At 58.1% G+C, this 17,646-nt stretch overlaps 2 protein-coding genes and 1 long non-coding RNA gene across 7 annotated transcripts in view; 2 read left to right on the forward strand and 1 right to left on the reverse strand.

Moving 5' to 3' along the window:
• ABLIM3 (actin binding LIM protein family member 3) overlaps positions 1-1,302 on the forward strand; it is a 39,055-nt gene extending 37,753 nt beyond the window's left edge. For all 3 annotated transcript variants that reach the window (XR_013776127.1, XR_013776128.1, XM_079319996.1), the window contains 2 exons: positions 178-258; positions 925-1,302. Coding sequence is in view for 1 of the 3 variants with exons in the window: in XM_079319996.1 (XP_079176122.1) it covers positions 178-258; positions 925-1,038 (195 nt within the window). In the remaining 2 variants the exon portion in view is untranslated. The remainder of the gene's footprint in view (positions 1-177; positions 259-924) is intronic.
• Positions 1-17,646, forward strand: part of AFAP1L1 (actin filament associated protein 1 like 1) — a 115,999-nt gene that overhangs the window by 93,859 nt on the left and 4,494 nt on the right. For 2 of the 3 annotated variants that reach the window (XM_079319992.1, XM_079319993.1), the window contains exons 1-9: positions 3,406-3,527; positions 13,158-13,286; positions 13,703-13,786; positions 14,094-14,191; positions 14,300-14,411; positions 15,660-15,758; positions 16,115-16,326; positions 16,617-16,796; positions 17,425-17,511. In XM_079319992.1, coding sequence (XP_079176118.1) covers positions 3,512-3,527; positions 13,158-13,286; positions 13,703-13,786; positions 14,094-14,191; positions 14,300-14,411; positions 15,660-15,758; positions 16,115-16,326; positions 16,617-16,796; positions 17,425-17,511 — 1,017 coding nt within the window. In that variant the 5' untranslated portion in view covers positions 3,406-3,511. Of the gene's footprint in view, positions 1-3,405; positions 3,528-13,157; positions 13,287-13,699; positions 13,787-14,093; positions 14,192-14,299; positions 14,412-15,659; positions 15,759-16,114; positions 16,327-16,616; positions 16,797-17,424; positions 17,512-17,646 lie in introns of those variants that run through there. The other variant, XM_079319994.1, reaches the window with a different exon arrangement.
• Positions 1-17,646, reverse strand: part of LOC306808967 — a 129,031-nt gene that overhangs the window by 93,682 nt on the left and 17,703 nt on the right. The gene's annotated exons all lie outside the window — the stretch shown is intronic.

Raw genomic sequence — 17,646 nt, forward strand, 5'->3', positions numbered from 1 at the left:
GCAGGTTATCCCAGATCCACCACAGAGATCCAGAGTGGGTCAGAGTCACCCTGAGAGCAACTCCCAGCTCTCCTTGTCCCACCCCAGCCCTGCAGCCAGCTGTGCCACCCAAACCCTCACCCCCAAGTGTGCCCCAGGTGTCTCTGGCTGCCCCACAGTGTCCCTGTCCCTGTGCAGATTTACCCCTACGAGCTGCTGCTGGTGAAGACGAGGGGGAGGAACCAGCTGCCCAAAGATGTGGACAGGACTCGGTTAGAGGTGAGAGGAGCCTTTTTCACTGGGGACAGTCAGGGCACAGAGCCTGGGGGTGGCCCTGGCACGCAGTGTGTGTGCCTGGTGGCCCTGTGAGGGGTGTGAGGGGCATGCTGAGGGGTGTCAGGGCACACTGAGGGGTGTCAGGAGCACGCTGAGGGGTATCTGGGCATGCTGAGGGGTGTCAGGGCACACTGAGGGATGTGGGGGGCACACTGAGGGGTGTGGGGGGCACGCTGAGGGGTGTCAGGGCACACTGAGGGGTGTGGGGGGCACGCTGAGGGGTATCTGGGCACGCTGAGGGGTATCTGGGCACACTGAGGGGTGTGGGGGGCACACTGAGGGGTGTGGGGGGCACGCTGAGGGGTGTGGGGGGCACACTGAGGGGTGTCAGGGCACACTGAGGGGTGTGGGGGGCACACTGAGGGGTGTGAGGGGCACACTGAGGGGTGTCAGGGCACACTGAGGGGTATCTGGGCACGCTGAGGGGTGTCAGGGCTCTGTCCCAGGGCTCCTGCTGCTCCCCTGTGCCTGGGGCAGGGGCACAGGGAGGCAGCTCCTGCCCCTCTCCCATGGGAGCAGTGCTGGGGGCTGTGCCACCCCGATGTCCCAGCGGGCAGGGGGTGCCCTCAGGACCCCCTGGAAGGTGCCCAGCCTCCCATTTGTCCCCAGAGACACCTGTCCCAGGAGGAATTCTACCAGATCTTCGGGATGACCATGGCCGAGTTCGACCGCCTGGCGCTGTGGAAGAGGAACGAGCTGAAGAAGCAGGCCCGGCTCTTCTAAATGCAGTGCACTATAAATATATACATACCTATAAATATATACATAGAGAGATCTCTATATGGCAGCTCTGTATGATTCTCGGGGCTGTGTGGGGCACAGGGGCCCTCTCTGCCCCCCTGAGAGTGAATTGGAGTCTTGCAGATGGTTTGGTGCTCTGTGTTTCCTTTCCTTGTCCAGCCTGGTTTCTGTGTCCCTGCCTGGGTTCTCCCCATGCTTGGTGTCTGTCACTGCTGCCCCACAGGGACACGAGGGGAGGATTTTCCTGGGGCTGGCAGAGGGGGTTTGGGATAGGGGTGTCTCATCCCCTTCTGTTCAGCTTAGGATGGAGTAGAGGTGAAAAAAGCCCTGGGCACAATGGCAGCAAAGTGGGATCTCACTCCAGGCTCCTTAAATCCATCCCTGCCTTTACAGTGCCAGGATTGAGGGAACTTCAGGATGTGAAATGCACACTTTGGGGAAGGGGATAGAAGTGGTGGGCACCCCACAGAGCCAGGGTGTGACCCTGAGTCCCAATCCCCCCTGGGCTGGTGGCTTTCCCTGCAAAGCCTGGGCTGCTCCAGACCAGTTTATCCTCCCAAGGTGCCAGAACAGCCACTTTCCATCCCCAAACCCAGCCCTTCCTAAGTGCAACAGCCAAAGCCACCTCCTGCCTTGTGCAGCTCCTTGCTGCTCTTCAGGTTTGTCCAGGGCTGAGTATGTTCCAGCTGGGAACTGGGGGAAGGCCAGAGGAGAGGAGTGGGAAATGCAGGTCCCACTGCCTGCTGGACCTCTCCTGGGCTGTCCTGAATTCCCCATCAGCTGCCTGAGTCCCTGATGAATCCCTCTGGGAATGAAGGCAATTCCCTCCATGCAAACTCAACATGTTTGTATCCCAAACTCCATGGGATAAATTTTTTTTTCTTATTTTTTTCATAAAACAAATAAGGTTGTTTTCACACAAACCTCTTCCCTGGTGTCTGTGGTGCTCTGCTTTCCTGTTTGCTCATCCTACAGGATTTTCAGGCATAGAGCAGGATTGAACAGTCCCAAAAACAGGTCAGGGAACTTTGGGGTATCAACAGGAGATTAAGGGACAGCACAGGTTTCACCTTCACTGTGCCATGGCCACGTTCTGGTCCCCTCTGAAACCCTCTTGTCCTGGTGGCCCCACTGAGTGGATTCCTTGCCCTCCCCAAAAATCCACCAGCAGGTTCCCCTTGCAGGGGTTTGTTCAAGAGGCTCAGGGCAGGAGTTTTCCCAGCAGCAGCAGCTCCAGCTCTGGAGCTTTATACCAAGGAAAGGGCTGGGGATTCAGGAGAAGGTGGCAACATTGCCCTGGGAAGTGATTGCTCATCTGCTTTAGTGCAGCAGTAAATGAGCCGAGTTTATTTATAATTCTTTCACTCATATAAAATAGGGCTCTCTAAATCAAACTCAACTGTTTGTGGCTGGAGGGATCCTCCCTCTCCAGCAGCAGCTCCAGTGAGAAAGCCTGGGGGATGTTATTAATAACAGTAATAACACAGTAACAGCAGGATCTTTTCATTTCCAAAGCATTTTATGGACAATAACTCTCCTCCACAAGGCAAAGGTGAGGAAACTGAGGCAGGGCTGGGTTGTTTGTTTTGTTTTTTCTCTCAGAGCCAGGGCAGCCTCTCCAGCTCCATTCTGGGGCAGCAGACACTCCAAGGGTCCCTGCTGGTGTCCCATTGCCCTGGGGGTGGTGCAGGGACACCCCAGGTGTCACCCTCTGCCCTGGCAGATGTCCCTGGCTGCTCTGTAATTCCCAAAGCAGCCTTGGCAGCCCCAAAGGGAATCCCAAGGGGCCAGTTGCTAATTCACATCTGGTATTTCAATTCTTGCTTTCCCAAGTGATAATAATTGGGTACCTGTGAGACCCCACCACGTTTCTGTCCCAGCCTGCTCTCCCCACAGGGCTCAGCTGTCTGGATTGTCCTGGCAGTGCCAGGAGCCTCTGTCCTCTGCCACGCCTGGGACACTGCCACACGTGTGTCACAAGGGTGTCACACATCCCACGGTCACCCTCGGGGTCTGTTCTGGAGGGACAATGACAACAGCACGGCCACAGCAGGGACACCAGGAGGGAGCAGATGCAGAAGGGATTTTGGGGAGGGGGAAACAGGGAGGCCGAGCTCAGGGGGAGCTGTCAGGGGGATTTTTTGCCCAAGCCGGGCAGGTGGAGGTGGCGCACTCAAGACCCTCCCCCCTTCCCGGGGGTCTCTGTGTGCCGATGGAGGGTCACAGGGCGGCAAGGTGGCGGGGTGACAGGGCACCCCCGGGCTGTCCCCCCGGGCTGTCCCCCGTGCCGTGCCGGGCCGGGCCGGTGCTCGGCGCTGCCGAGCGAGGCAGGAGGGAGGCAGGGAGGGGCGGATGAAGGGATTGGCCACCCCGAGCGAGAGCCGGCCCCGCCGGGCGGCCGCGGCACGGGACATTCGCCCGCCCGCAGCTCCCGGAGCGGCCGCGGCTCCGGACCATGGACCGGCTGAGCGGTGAGACACGGGACGGGACGGGGTGGATGGGACAGAACGGGATGGGATGGCACAGAACGGGATGGGATGGCACAGAACGGGATGGGATGGCACAGAACGGAACGCGCATCCCTCCCCGAGCGCAGCGCGGAGGGCACAGGGGATGATGCCCGTGCCAGGCACAGGAATCGCGGGTCGCGCATCCCATCCCATCCCGATCCCAGCGTGTCTTTTCTCCCCACCAGTCTCCTCCAGGCTGGGGCAAGAACTGGAACCGGTTTCTCTTTGCTGGCGGGATTGATAAAACACCCGGAGCCTGCAAGGGAGGCTGTGGGGTGTAAGCACTTGTTAGGGGAAATTGTGGTGGTGGAAAGGGAGGTGACGTTCCGCGGTGGAGCTGATGGGGTTCAGAGGGTTTCCCTGCCTGGGGAGGACGCCGGGAGTCTGGTGAAGGCACGGAGGGGCAGATCCCCGCCCTGCCGGGGAGCAGCTGCCTTCCCACACGTGTGCGATTCCCGGAGCTCCTGGGCTTTGATCTGGGATCTGTATAAACCTGCCAGGGCTTTGGGCCAGCTCTGCAGAGAAGGTCCTGGCTTTCTGCTGGGGCTGCCAGGTCTTTGCAGGGAGCAGAGGGAGGTTTGCAGGGGGTTTGCTCCAGCAGGAGCAGGTGGTGACACGATGGAGCACAGGGGTCCTGGCCCTTGACCTGGCCTTGGAGGTGCTACAGAAACACCGGCCAAAAACAATCAGAGAGTGGCCAGGGGCCTCTCTGGCTGCACAGTGCCAGGGAGGCTCAGCAGTGCTGTGCCTGCAGCCCTGGGTCAGCACCACAGAGACCCGGGGGTCAAGAGTTCCCCTTGCCGATGTAAAAGGATGGGGCGGCGTTTCCGCAGTGGAAACAGCTCTGAGGAGTTTGGGCTGCTGGGAACGCAGGCACGGTGTGAGGGCTTGGGGAGCAGTGCCAGTGCCTGCAGCCCGGGAGGGACAGGGACAGGGATGGGGACAGGGACAGGGACAGCCAGCCCCTGTGCTGTGTCCAGCCAGGGTGGCTTTGCCAGCTCTGAAGGAGGGAGCTGTGGCAGGAGGGGGAATGTTGTCAAGTGACACTTGGTGCTGTCCTTGAGGACATCACTGCTGGGGACAGGGGGGAACAGAGCATCCCCATTCTCCTGCTGTGAGAGCTGGTGGGAAATGCCCTGTTTGCACCTCAGCCCACCCCAGAAATCAAACCTAGGACCTCATGGCAGGGAAGGAGGGGATGCCCAGCTGAGGGAGCCGTGTCTGGGCATGGTTTGGCCTCGGCACAGGTTGACCCTGCCAGGGCAGAGCTGTTTTACCCCCTCGCTGGTGCCTGCCACGGCAGCTCCTGCCTGCTTTGTTTGAGTGCTTGTGATGAATCGCTGTTGGCACCTGGATGGCTCCTTGCTAATGTAAACCTCCCCCAGCCCCTCCTGCTCATCAGCCAGAGCTGCTGGATCCCTCTGGGCTGGAGGGAAGGTTCTCATCCCCAGTGAAAGGGTGAGTCTGGTGTTAGACAGGAGCTCCATGCCCATTCCCAGTCTCTGCTCTCTGGCAGTCCCTTTCTTCACCTAGAGCTCTGCTGTATCCTGATTTTATCCTCTGCCAGATTTTTCTTAAGGCCCAGCTCCACACCAGTGGCTAACTGGAGGAACGGTGCTCTAGGCTGTTGGCAGAGTCCTCTCAGGTTGTGCTGATGGAGAACCCAGCTCCCAGTGTGTGATTTGGGACGTGATCCTTTGCTCAAACACGCCTGTGCTCACACATGGCTTCTCCTCCCTCATTAGTATCTCTTCCCTGACCTTTCGAGCCACCAGAATTTAACTCCTGCCCCAAACTTATCTGGGCTCTAAATCCAGCAGAGCCGGCGGAGATGTGTCGGGGATAAACTTGGCTCCAGCTCGCCCACAGGAATGGGGAGGCTGCAGGGCGGGTGGGAGGGAGCCGGGCTCATTCCTGCCCTGCCTCCTGCGAGCTGGCAGCAGGAATCCTGCCGGTGCAAGGCAGGCTCTGGGCTGCTGAAGCACCCCCCTGGCCAGCTGTTAGCACCGCATTGCGGCCATTCCTTCCGCTGGAAACTCAGCCGCCGCCTGTTCCCAGCCCGGGGGTGCTGGGGAAGGGGCTGAGCCCCCCTGGGCTGGGTGAGACAGGCTGGGAGGGCAGCCCTGGGGATGCTGATGCTGGTGCAGCGCTGGAGTTGTTTGCCCCTCTGGATTTTTCCTATATCCTGCGTGCAGCGCTGGCATTGGCAGGGGGACCCTGGATCTGTGTGAAGCCTCTTGGCAGCTCTGGAGGGGCTGCTGGAGAGGGGGAGGACACTGTGGGATGGTGTCCCCCAGCCAGGAGCCCTGGGGACTGTCCTATCTGCCTGGAAAACCTGCCTCGTTCCCCCTCCTGACCTGGAAATGCTCTTTTCCTGTGCAAACGTGCTGAGCTGCGAGCCTGCCGTGCCCTTTGCTGTGGAGCAGTGCCTGAGCTCCCAGGGGCCTGCAGGAGGTTCCTATCCCTGCCCAGGAAAGCTTTGTTGAAGGTTTTGAAGAAGTTGTCTCATCCCAAGCAGTGGGAAGCCTTTTCAGAGGGGCTCGACCCGAGCTCTGCCTCTTGTTCAGTAGCCAAATCACTTGCTGGGGACAGGAGATAACAGTGGAGCAGAGTGGAGGCTTGAAGTGGTTTCTGGCATCCCAGACTTGTGTCCTAAACCCTTAACCCTTCCCTATTATCTATCTGGCACAGCTCAAACTCCCTCCTGAGGAGCACATCTCCTCCTGCATATAAGGAACCTTAAAAATTAATGATACAACACTCTGTCCTGTGCAATATATATTTAAATGTCACTGTCCCAGGCCAGACAGTGGGGCTGGAAACCTTTCACTGCCAGACAAGGGGCTGGCACCCAGGAGGTGACAGAGCAGGGAGGGCACCCTGGCAGGCAGCAGCCTCCTGTCATCACCCCGAGGTGCTGCAAGCAGCAGCATTTGGGGAGCTCAGGTCCCTCCGTGGATTCTGGGCTGACAATCTGCAGTGGGGAAGGAGAAAATAAAAGGATAAAATAACCTCTCTGAGGTTTTGCACGGCTGCTGCAGCCCCTTCTTTTCCTGCTCCTGATAAAGCCTCCCATAGCATCAAAGCCGGCTCTTTGGCAGGCGAGGGAAAACACTGACATTTCGTAACTGTTTGGAACAAAAACAGCTTTGCTGCAAGGGGTTTCCATGCTCAAAATAATTTTTTTCTTTTTTTTTTTTTTTTTTGAAGTGGTTTTCGTGTGCATTTGATCCTGGAAGTGATAAGGGGGAGCTCGGGGAGAGGCTGGCATGTTCTGATTGCCGGCAATTAGCAGGAGATGTGTAAGGAGCACTTTGAAGAATGGCTTTAGTTTTCTCTGGGGTTTTTTTGAGCATTAAACACACCCAAGTTTGTGATGGAGAAACAGCCGCTCATTTTATGTGGTCCAGATTTTTGGGGAAACCGTAGTTGTGAAGGACAGAACAAGAAACAAAACTTAAGTAGCAACAGGTTGGAGAGCTGGTTTTGGTGTCCCGGAGTTAAAAGCAGAACCAGTCCCGGCGCTGGGAGTGACCAGAGCAGCCTTGTCACCTTTCCCGCAGGGACATCCCGGTTTTCCTGCCCCTCCAGCCCTGCCCTGCAGGGGTTAAACGGGTCGGAAATGCTGTCGGATGGTGACCTTGCCGCTGCACCTGATGCTCCCGGCCGAGCCTGGCAAGGGAAGGAAAGGGAAGGGCTGAGAAAATAACTCTTATCCTGCTCTGTGCCGAGTGTCCTCCGGGGCAGCATGGCCCCAACCCCCACATAGAGAGACCCTGGGGACATGGGGACAGCACTGAGGTGGCCACTGAGACCCTGGGGACAACGCTGAAGTGGTCACTGAGAGGGTCCTGACCCCCCCACTGGGCAGGGGGACTCGTGTCCAGCAGAGCTCTGGACTCTTGTTTGGGGTCAGAGCAGGGATGCCAAGGTTGGGGATGTGGGCACATCTCCCTGCCCAGCTCCACAGGGATATTTCCCCCACTGGGATCTGTGGTTTCCCCTCCACCAGCTCTGTAAAGGCTCCTGTTGCTGAAGGGAACGTGCAGTGGGATTTGGGAAAGCTGATCCAGCAGCTCCTTCCTGCAAATCCCTGCCCATACCCTGCTAGGTGAGGGTTTGGATGCTCTTCTCCTTCTCAGGATCCTGTCACAACCTCCCCGTGTGATTTTTCCTCCCCAGCTCTGGTGGGCACCCCTTTCCTCGCTCCTGCAGCCTGGGAATCGCATCCAAGGCATTTTGGAGCTTGGCTCTGGGGATTGGGGATGTATAGCACGTGGAGGAGTGTCTCTTGGGGTGCAGAGGAAATTTTTGGGGATGTGGGGGTGGATCCAAGCCTTGCTGGTGCTGTGGACTGGTGAGAATTGGGGTTTCCCTCTAGGATGCCTGCAGTGAGCAGGAATTCCTGCAATGAGCTGGAATCCCAGCTCTCCTGGAGGCTGAGGTTTGGAGGTGACAGCTCCAGGTCCCCACAGGCAGGAAGGTGTGAGCCTGGCAGGTTTCCCACAGAGGGTGGGCACAGGGTTGGACACCATCCCAGGGCTGGAGAGGAGCCCAGGCCAACCTGTTGCTGGAGTTTGTTTAGAAAAGGCCGACACCAAAAATTTTGGTTGGAGGAAACACAGTTTATTCTGGGTTCTGAGTAATCCTAACATCTCTCCTCTGCTTGAAGCTTGTTTTTTATACATTACTCAGCAGGTCTTGCCCCTGCCTGACTATTCCTTTAAAGGGCATCTCAAACCTCTCTTTTTCATTCATTATTTAAATGTATTTTCCAGCCAGCAGCCTCTGAGCCCTGCTCCCAGGCTGGAGCATCCTGCCATGAGCCTGGCACCGAGTCCTGAAATGTAGTCTGAGCCTGGCACCGAGTGCTAAAATGTAGTCTGGGAGTGCTAAACCTGCTCCATGTGATTTTCCAGAGCTGACTGTGTTGAGTTGGGGCTGGAAGCCCCTCCTAGCTGTGGTTAGGAACAGAGTTTGGAGGCTCTGGGACTCAGCAGGGCCACTCTGAGATCTCTCACCTGGGTGATTTTATTTGCTCAGCATCTCTCTGTGCTCAGTTGTGAGAGGGACAAGCCAGCAAGCAGCCCCTGCTCCTTTGGGTGGGGGGTAGCTGCAGCCTCCAGGTCAGGGGGATAAAGTTTGCTTTGGGTGAGCTAAAGCAAACAGCCACAAACTTCTGCAGGATTCAGAGCAAGGGGGGAGCAGCCCCTGGAGAAGGGGTCCTGCCACAGCACAGGGCAGTGAGGGGGGTCATTGGCAGCCTGGGTCACACAGAGCTGCTTGTTGGTGATTTAATCAGCCTGTTAATTATTACCTGCAGCACTGTGAGGCAGCAGGGGCTGTGCCAGCAGCAGTGTCACTTCAGGGAGCCTCTGTCCCTCTGGTGCCCCATGGCTGTGCTGGGGAGGCACTGCCCAAAGATTGGGGTGCCCAGGGGAGTGTGCAGGGTGGGGAGTGGGACTGAGGGGGACATTTCCCACCCACAGCCCTGCTCTGAGTGTGGCACCACCAGGAGGGTCCCTCTGGGCTGTCCTCCTGTCCCTGGGCTGGGTGGGATGCCCTTGTTCCCATTTATCTAATTACCCAGGGCAGAGGCTTCTCTGGCCCCCGGAGTGAGTGATGGTTCCTGCAGTGTGTGAGCTGCCAGGGACACCACTGCAGGTGATAATCTTTGCCCTCTGCACTCTCTATCAGGCTGTAATTACACTTCCCTCTATTCAGGACTCCTGTTTCCTCGTGTAAGACAGGGAGGGGGATGTGAGGAACTGCATCTCCTCCAGGAAGGAGTGTGCTCACAGGGGGATGTTTGGAGTCCTGCTGGTGTCCAATTCCCTTGTGCAGGGCAGAGCTGGGCTCCAGGTGTGTCCCACAGCTCTTCCCCCCTTTTTGGGAGGTGGTGAGGACTCAGAATTGCTCTGTGCAGGGCGAGGCAAAGGGTTGGGAAGAGGGAGCAGCTCTGGGCTGGGCTTGACTGGTCTGTGCTGGGGGGTGAGTGGCTGGAGCAAGGCCATGAGATAAGGCTTTGTGCAGGGCTGTTTGTCCTGGGAGAGGAGCCTCTGCTGCCAAAGGCACTGGGACAGGCCATGAGCACAGCTGGAATGGCTGAGCTGGTGCTGCTGGAGCTGTGTGGGAAAGGAATACTACATTCTAAATCTTGATTTTTGGAATATATTCTAAAATATTACTATATTACTGTATTCTAAAACTTTCAAATTTAAAACTCTTCACTATGTGAAATCACACATTTCTGTGTGATTTAACTCCAGCACTCAAGTTTAGAAGCTTCTCCAAGGCCTCAAGACAGAAGCAGTGTTCTCTTGGGGGTCAGTGTCAGAAAGCACAGAAAGCTCAAAACTCTCAGGGTTCCAACATCCAGAGCTGCTGGGGTGTCTGGAGCAGCTGGAGGAGGCTCAACAGGCACAGGCAGGGCACTCTTTGTGTTTTTTAACCTTTCTGCTGGCTCTCCTGGGGTAGAGGAGCCCTCCAAGCCCTGCAGGCTCCTGTGTAATGGGAGAAGCTGCTGCTGCTCTGGGAGGCAGAACCAGGGGGGCTTTGTGCCCCCTCAGGCAATCAGGTTTCACGTTCATCTCCCAAAATTGATTTTCCAAGGCTATCAGCTAAGGATATTAATGGCTGCAAGGCCATGATGGTGAGAGCCCCAGGAGCTGTGCATGGCTGCTCTGCTCCTGCTTGGTGGGGATGTGCTGAGACCTGAGATTTGTGCTCCTCAACACCCAGGGATGCTGCAGCACCCAAACTGGCAGTGGGATCGCTGAGTTTTCCCAGTGAGGGGCAGCTGGAGGGGCAGGGAGGGTCCCAGCAGGCAGGAGCCAGCCCCCAGTGCTGGAATTGTTGGATGCAGAGTCAGATCCGCCCCACTCAAGGGGCCCTTGTTTGCAGGGAGGAGATGATTCATGTGCACCCAGCAGCCCCTCAGCAAATCTTCCACTCTCAGGGGATGTTGCCAGGGTTCAAGTGTGATCATTAATGGTTGGCTTTTCCCTCCAACCCCTCTGGCCTGGAGCAGCACAGACTGGCAGGAAGAAGGGGTGTTTTCCAGGCTGCTGTTCCTAGCCCATCCCAGTTTGCCCCACAGCAGCAGGTGCTGATGAATGGGAGCAGAGCCTGGCTGGCTCCTGCCATCTCCAGTGCTGCCCCTCTCCTGCCCACTTGGCAGGGTGCAGGCAGCTCTGTCCTCCTGTCCCCTGCACAAAGGAACAATTCTGGGAGCGCCAAGCCGCCCCCACCAAGGCACTTCCTCCTCCCCAGCACCTCCTTGGGAATGGGGATGGGAACAGGAACTGCCCTGGGGGCTCAGCAAAGTGCCCAGGAGGCCTCCAAGAGCAGCAGTGTTGGGGCTGGAGGGGTCTGCCAGCATCCCACCCCTCTGGTGATGCCCCAGTGAGGCAGGGGGACGTGTCCCAGCACTGTGTGGCTCTGGCAGGTGAGCTGTGGGCAGGTGAGCACAGTTTGTGTGCTGCAGAGAGCTCCTCTGGGTCTGTCTGTCCAGTTTGATCTCCCTGCAGGGCTCCCCAGGGGCTGGGGTGTCACTGGGTGCTGTCCCCACCTATTTAGGGCATCCCAGGAGCTCCCCAGGTTTGTTTGGTGCTGGTGGCAGCTGGAAGGAGCCCAGGCAGAGCAGCCAAGGGCCCTGCCCGTGCCAACAGGAAGAATTTATTTGTGCCTGGGTTTTATTTTAGCTACAAACAATGGCTGTTACTCCCAGCATCCGATTTCCCCCGGCCCCCCCCCTGGCCCCTCCATCACCTGGTGCTGGAGGAAGCCTGGCCGGAGGCAGGAGAGCTGTGGCACAGGATGGGGGTCCCTGGGCCCCTCCCACTGCATTTCAGAGCTGTGATTCAGCATCTCCCCTTCCCCAGGGCTCTCTCAACTGCAGACTGGGCTTTTCTCAGAGTGAGAACTCCATGGGGTTGTCTTATCTCTCCCCTTGCAAAAGCTGTGTCTCTACACCAGGAAACTCCTGCTTTGGCTTGGCCAGAGACTCTTCCTCTTCCTCCTCTTCCTTCTCCTCCTCCTCTTCCTCCTCTCTGCAGGTTACTGGAGCAGGATCTGATTTTTGCTGCTGTGCTGGAGCAGAGCTGGGGAGGGGCAGGGAGGCTCTGCAGTTGCAGGCTGTGTCCAGACCTTATCTCTGTGCTGGGAAAAGGGTCCCTGAGGAGGGGAGCACTTGTGGGGTCTAAAAATAGAGCTGGGCTGCTGTAGGGTGGAGAGAGGGGCTGGAGGAGATGCAGCTCTGTGCTGGGTGCTGCTGCCAGGGCAGGGTTTGGCAGCAGGGGAAGCATGTCCTGGTGTCCTGCATGGCAGCAGTGTCCTGGTGCTGTCCCCTGGGTCACCCCATCCCCCAGCAGAGCTGCCCTGGCTCCCCCCAGCCCATCCAGGCCTGTTAGTTAATGCTAAAGCCATCTGCTGCCACAGGTCCTGGCCTTCCCAGGCTCAGAGAGCTCATGGACATCTCCCATCCTGCCTCTGAGACGTGGAGGGGAGAGAGTTTCTGGTGTCACTGGCTGTCCTGGGGTGTCTGGGTTCAAAGGCTGCCTGCAGGGAGGTGGGTGATCCCACAGACTGTGGGTGCAGGAGAAGCCCCAGCAGAAAGCAGCAGATGGATCCATTATCCAGCTCTGGAGGTGTCCCAGAGCAGGGGACACAGGGTCCATTTTCTGTGTCACTGTGGTCACTCTGACATCCCACCCCCTCCTCCCCAGGAGCCCTTTGCTGTCCTGCTGCCTCAGAGCCCCAGTGACACCAGTGCCCACCCCAGCACAGCAGATGTGTCCCCTGTCCCCTGTCCCAGCTCTGTGCTCACTCCCACAGTCCCTGCAGCAGTGCCTGTGCTGGTCCTTGCTTGCCAGGTGACCTTGGGTGTCACCCCATCCCCTGCTGCCCCCCTGAGCAATCTCCCCTCACTTCCTGCAGCCCCCCTCATTAAGCTCCTTCAGGCTGGAAGCCTAACGAGCAAAGGAAATTAATTCCTTGCCTCCCTGCTCTCCCCCAGGCTCTGCTCAGCGTGCCCTCCTGGGATCACAGGCCTCTTTGACTGCCCCCTCCCTCCCCCCCTTGTATTTTGGAGGATGTTTAACAAGGGAGATGGAGGGGACAGCTCAGCTGGGGGGAAACAAAGGCGCCTTCAGAGCTCTGTGTCCGTGCTGAGTGTGCCCAGCTCAGGGCACTGCTGAGCTCAGCCCCTGCCAGCAGCTCTGCCTTATCAAACACCCTCAGCTCTGGTGCCCAGCAGGGTCCCCTGGCCCCCCTCCCTGCCTGCTCTGGCACTATTAATAGAAACCAGGCTGCCCTTCTGCTCTGGGCTGGCCCAGAGCCCTGACACGGAGCTGGTGGCTGTGATGGGACGTGTCCTACACATGGCAGGGCATGGGGGTGTGGGTGACACCACAGCCTGGGGTTTGGGGTGTCCTGGGAGAGGAGGGATCCTGCACAGGGAAGAACTGCAGCTCTTCCTTTCTGCCCTATCCAGAGCTCCAGGTTTGCTGGAGTTCCAGCCCATCTTGCCTTGTCCTGACCCCAGCATCCCAACATCCCCCTCACTGATGGGATTTTTCCTGCTCCCCTCAGTGTTGGACCAGCTCCTGCCAGAGCTCAGCGTTCTGCTCAAGCTGCTGGACCACGAGTACCTGAGTGCCACCACCCAGGAGAAGAAGCTGGCTGTCTCCACCATCCTGCAGAAGCTGCAGCCTCCTGCAGGTCTGTGCCTCTCCTGTGGTGCCACTGGCTGTTCCCAAAGGTGTCCCCAGCAGTGCAGGGAAAAGCTTCTGCAGGGCAGGGATGAGCCCAGCACCTGCTCAGCCCCTCAGGGCACTTTGCTGCCTGCTTTCCCTTTGCAGCTCCTCCCTGCCCCGGAGCAGGGCTGGATCAGCAGGGCTGGATCCCCTCCCTGAGGAAACGCTGCTTCCCAGAGCTTTTCCTGCCCTGGGTTGTGCTGAGCACAGGGGTTTCCGTGGGAAGGCCAGCACTGTGCACCTGGGGCTGCACAGCCTTCCCCATCCTGCTTTCCTGGGGCTTCCTCCATCCCCAGAGCCTGCTCTGTGTCCCTGCTGCTGTTTGTGGGGACAGGGGGTGCCAGTGCCTGCCCCAGGCTCAGAGCATCCCCCCAATTCCAGGGAAGGATGTGGACTACATGTACGTCAACACAGCGTCCCTGGGCAATGGCACCAGCTTTGTGGAGTCCCTCTTTGAGGAGTTTGGTACGTGTGGCTGAGCTGGAGGGGTGCCCTGGGGTCATGCTGGGTGCATGCTGGTCCTGGGGTCCTTTGGAAGAAAGGTGGCAGCTGCATCTTTGTGTCCAGAGTGGGCATCATCACTCTGGAGCTTGCTCCTGCTCCTTTGTAGCTGTTTGGGGGGTGGCCATGAGGGAATCCACAGCTCCAGCTGTGGTTCCCATCTCCCAGCACCTTCCCAGGGAAAGGCCATGGAGGGAGATCCCTGGAGGGCACAGCTGGGATGTCCAGCTCTGCTTTCCTGCTCCCTTCACCCTGTGTTCACCCCGTGCAGACTGTGACCTGCGGGACCTGCAGGACATGCAGGAGGAGGAGGGGGACACCAGTGACAGCATTGCCTTGGAGCTGGCGGGGGACCAGCCAGCCAAACCTGTAAGTGCCTGGCTGTCCCTGCAGTGCCCAGGGTGGGACCTTTCCTGTGCCCTGCTGGGGCTCTGCCCCTGCTGCTGCCTGGCTCATGCTGGCTCATTTCTGCTCCAGGTTCCTGTGGATCCTGCTCCTCCTCTGCCCACCACTCCCCCTCCTGAGGATTACTACGAGGAGGCGCTGCCCCTGGGCCCGGGCAAGGCCCCCGAGTACATCACCTCCCGCAGTGAGTCCTGCTCCAGCCAGCCCAGCAGGAGGGTGGGGGGAGCCCCCCGAGCTGCCCTCTGCATCCCTGTGCTGGTGTGAAGGACAGGTGTCTGCCAATAAAGGCAGGAGTTTCTCTTGAAATGGAGAATGGAAACCCCCTCCCTCCTAATTATTATTATAATTTTGAAATTAAGGGGCTTTCCAGCAAAGATATGGGAATTAGGAATAACAGTTCTTCACTAGGAAAATTAAAATAGAAATGCAGGATTACAAGGAGCAATCCCACTCTGCCAGAGTCAGAATCCAAGCTGACACCCTCAGTCAGTCAGGGTGGTGGCACAGTCCCATTCAATGGTGGCTGCATCCTCCTGCAGGGGCAGATGTGGCTCAGCTGGAGCAGTGCTCCTGGAGAAGGTGCAGTTTCCTCTGAAGGTCCAGGGATGATGAGGAAGGGTCTGGTTTTCCTCTGGAATCCAGTGGAATGAAGATGCCTTGGTGTCCAAAATCTCAGTTTTTAGTTGGGTAGGAAAGGCTTGGCTCCTCCCCTGGCTGGAGCATCTCCCAGTGGGATGATGGAATTTTATCAGTCATGCACTGGGACTCAGTGGCCATGAACAGGAGATATCTCCTGGAGGGAGGATGGAAAGATAAAGATGATTGCCCCAGCTGGTTTAAAGATGGCCCATTAGCAGATAATGTGTGCCAGGAGATCAGGGTCATTGCCACACCCAGTTTTTAACAGTGACCCATTAACAGGAGATATCTCCCACAGTGATGAGTCACTGCCACACCCAGTTTTAAACAATGGCCCATTAACAGGTGATACCTCCTGGATGAAGGGTGGGTCATGGGAAAGATGAAGATGATTGCCCAGCTGGTTTAAAGATGACCCATTAGCAGAGAATGTGTGCCAGGAGATCAGGGTCACTGCCACACCCGGCTGCAGCAGATGGGGACAGAATTCACATTTCTGGTCACATCAACCCAACACAATCCCCCTGAAGAAGCAGGCAGATCTCAGTGGATGGACTGGACTGCTCATCCTGGGGAAGGAACTGTCTCTGCTCCCACCAGCATCACCGCTGTCCCACTCCCTTCCATCCCACTTGTTATTGCAAGGAGTTGTTCCCAGCCAGGCTGGGAATGAGGCAGGGATCAGAGGCATGGGAGGAACAATGCTGGGAGGGTGAACTTGGCTGTGCCCCACTGAGCATCCATGAGGGAAAACCGGGTGCAGCAGCCCCATCTCCCTGTGCTTCCCCTGCAGACAGCTCCAGCCCCCCCAACTCCATCGAGGACGGCTATTACGAGGATGCAGACAGCAACTACCCTGTCACCAGGATAAACGGGGAGCAGAAAAATTCCTGTAGGTATCTGGGTGTCCTTGACTTTGGAAAAGTCCAGCCCCAGGTGGGGTTTGAGCAGTGGGCTGGGGGTGCTGGGGTTGAGGCTGGAGAACCAGGATTTGCAAGTGTGAGGCTTGCAAAGAGATAAACAGAGCCCAAAGCTCTGGGTAGATGCACCTGGGGCTGGCACTCGGCCCGTGAGCATCCTGCTGGGATTCCAAAGGAAATGGAGAGGGTTGGTGCCAAACTCTGCCCTTTCCAGAGGGTAACACAGAATCCACCTCTCCTGGCACCCAGCCCAGCTCTGTCTGGAGCCATGGGGAGCCCTGGCAGGGTGTGTGGCACCTTTTAGGGTGATTCCCCTGCTTCCTTGCAGACAATGACTCGGATGCCATGAGCAGCTCTTACGAGTCCTATGACGAGGAGGAGGAGGAGGCCAAGGGCCAGCAGCTGACACACCAGTGGCCCTCGGAGGAGGCCTCCATGAACCTGGTGAAGGATTGCCGGATCTGCGCCTTCCTCCTGCGCAAGAAGCGCTTTGGCCAGTGGGCCAAGCAGCTCACCATCATCAGGGATGGCAAACTGCTGGTGAGCCTGGCCTGGGGGGCATAGAAAGCTCCTGGGGGGTTGGGAGGGTGGGCTGAGCCCAAGCTGAAGGAAAAAAATTACCATCCAAACAAAGCCCCTGCCACCCAAGCAGCAGCTGCCCTTTCTTACCTTGCAAAGGAAGAGAGGGCTCCCCTATTTTTGGGTACCACCTCCACCTGTGCCACCAGCGAGGAGCCCTGAGACCCCATGCCATCTGTGAGACCTCCCAGCACAGCAGCCAGCCAGCCAGGCTTGGCTGAGCCTTGAGCAGCTCTCTCTGCTTCCCTTAGTGCTACAAAAGCTCCAAGGACCGGCAGCCACACGTGGAGGTGCCCCTGGCCACCTGCAACGTCATTTACGTGCCCAAGGACGGGCGGCGCAAGAAGCACGAGCTGCGCTTCTCGCTGCCGGGGGCCGAGGCGCTGGTGCTGGCAGTGCAGAGCAAGGAGCAGGCTGAGGAGTGGCTCAAGGTACCACTGCTCCTCCCTGGGGCATCCCCAGAGTCCCCTTGGCATCCTGAGCTGGGGAGGGGGATGCCCTGGGAATGGTGCTGGAAGGGGAAGGGGGGTTTGCTCCTGGCTCTTATCGGCCACTTCCCAGGGCCTGGGCGGCTCCAGCGCTGATAGCCCCGGCTGGGGGGATGTTTGCTCTCCCCTTCCTCTGCCCCAGGGCCCTTTCCTGCCTTTGTTCAGGGTTGGGAAGTGGGGGCTGCAAGCAAGGGGAAAGGTGGGTGGGAAAGGAGCCTCTGAGCACACCGCCAGCACAGCTGGCACCCCAAATGTGGGAGAACGGGGTTGTTTTACACACCCAGGACACCCACACCTTAAAACGGGGGTCACAAAGTGTCCTGTGCTAGCTGGATGATGCTGGCTTTGGCACCTAAGTGTCTCCCTTCTGAGATGTCCAAAAATCGCTGAAGTTGCAGTTTTGAAGGGGCCAAGGTGTGAGCAGTGCCAGTCTGGGTTTGCTTCCCTGAGTTCTGGGTACCAGGACCTGTCCCCTGGTTCAGCCTGGCTCTGGAAGTGAAGGAGCTGAGCCAGGGAGGGCAGCCCTGGCCCTTGGGTCATTCTGAAGTGATAGCTGGGGCTGTCTCTGCAGGTGATAAAGGAAGCCAGCAGCCCAGCAGCAGGTGGGATGGAAGCCCCCACCTCCCCAGTGATGCCCTGCAAGATGGAGCTGGACAAGGTGATGGTTTCTAAGGGTCCTGTGTGGACAAACCCAGAGAACACAGGGCTGGAGAACCCCAAATTCCTGTGTGGGGCTGCACGAGGAGTCCTTGCCATTCTCCCAGCAGCTCTGCAGGGCTGAGAAGGGGAGCAG

Source organism: Erithacus rubecula (assembly GCF_903797595.1).
Source record: "Erithacus rubecula genome assembly, chromosome: 16".
Lineage (NCBI taxonomy): Eukaryota > Metazoa > Chordata > Aves > Passeriformes > Muscicapidae > Erithacus > Erithacus rubecula.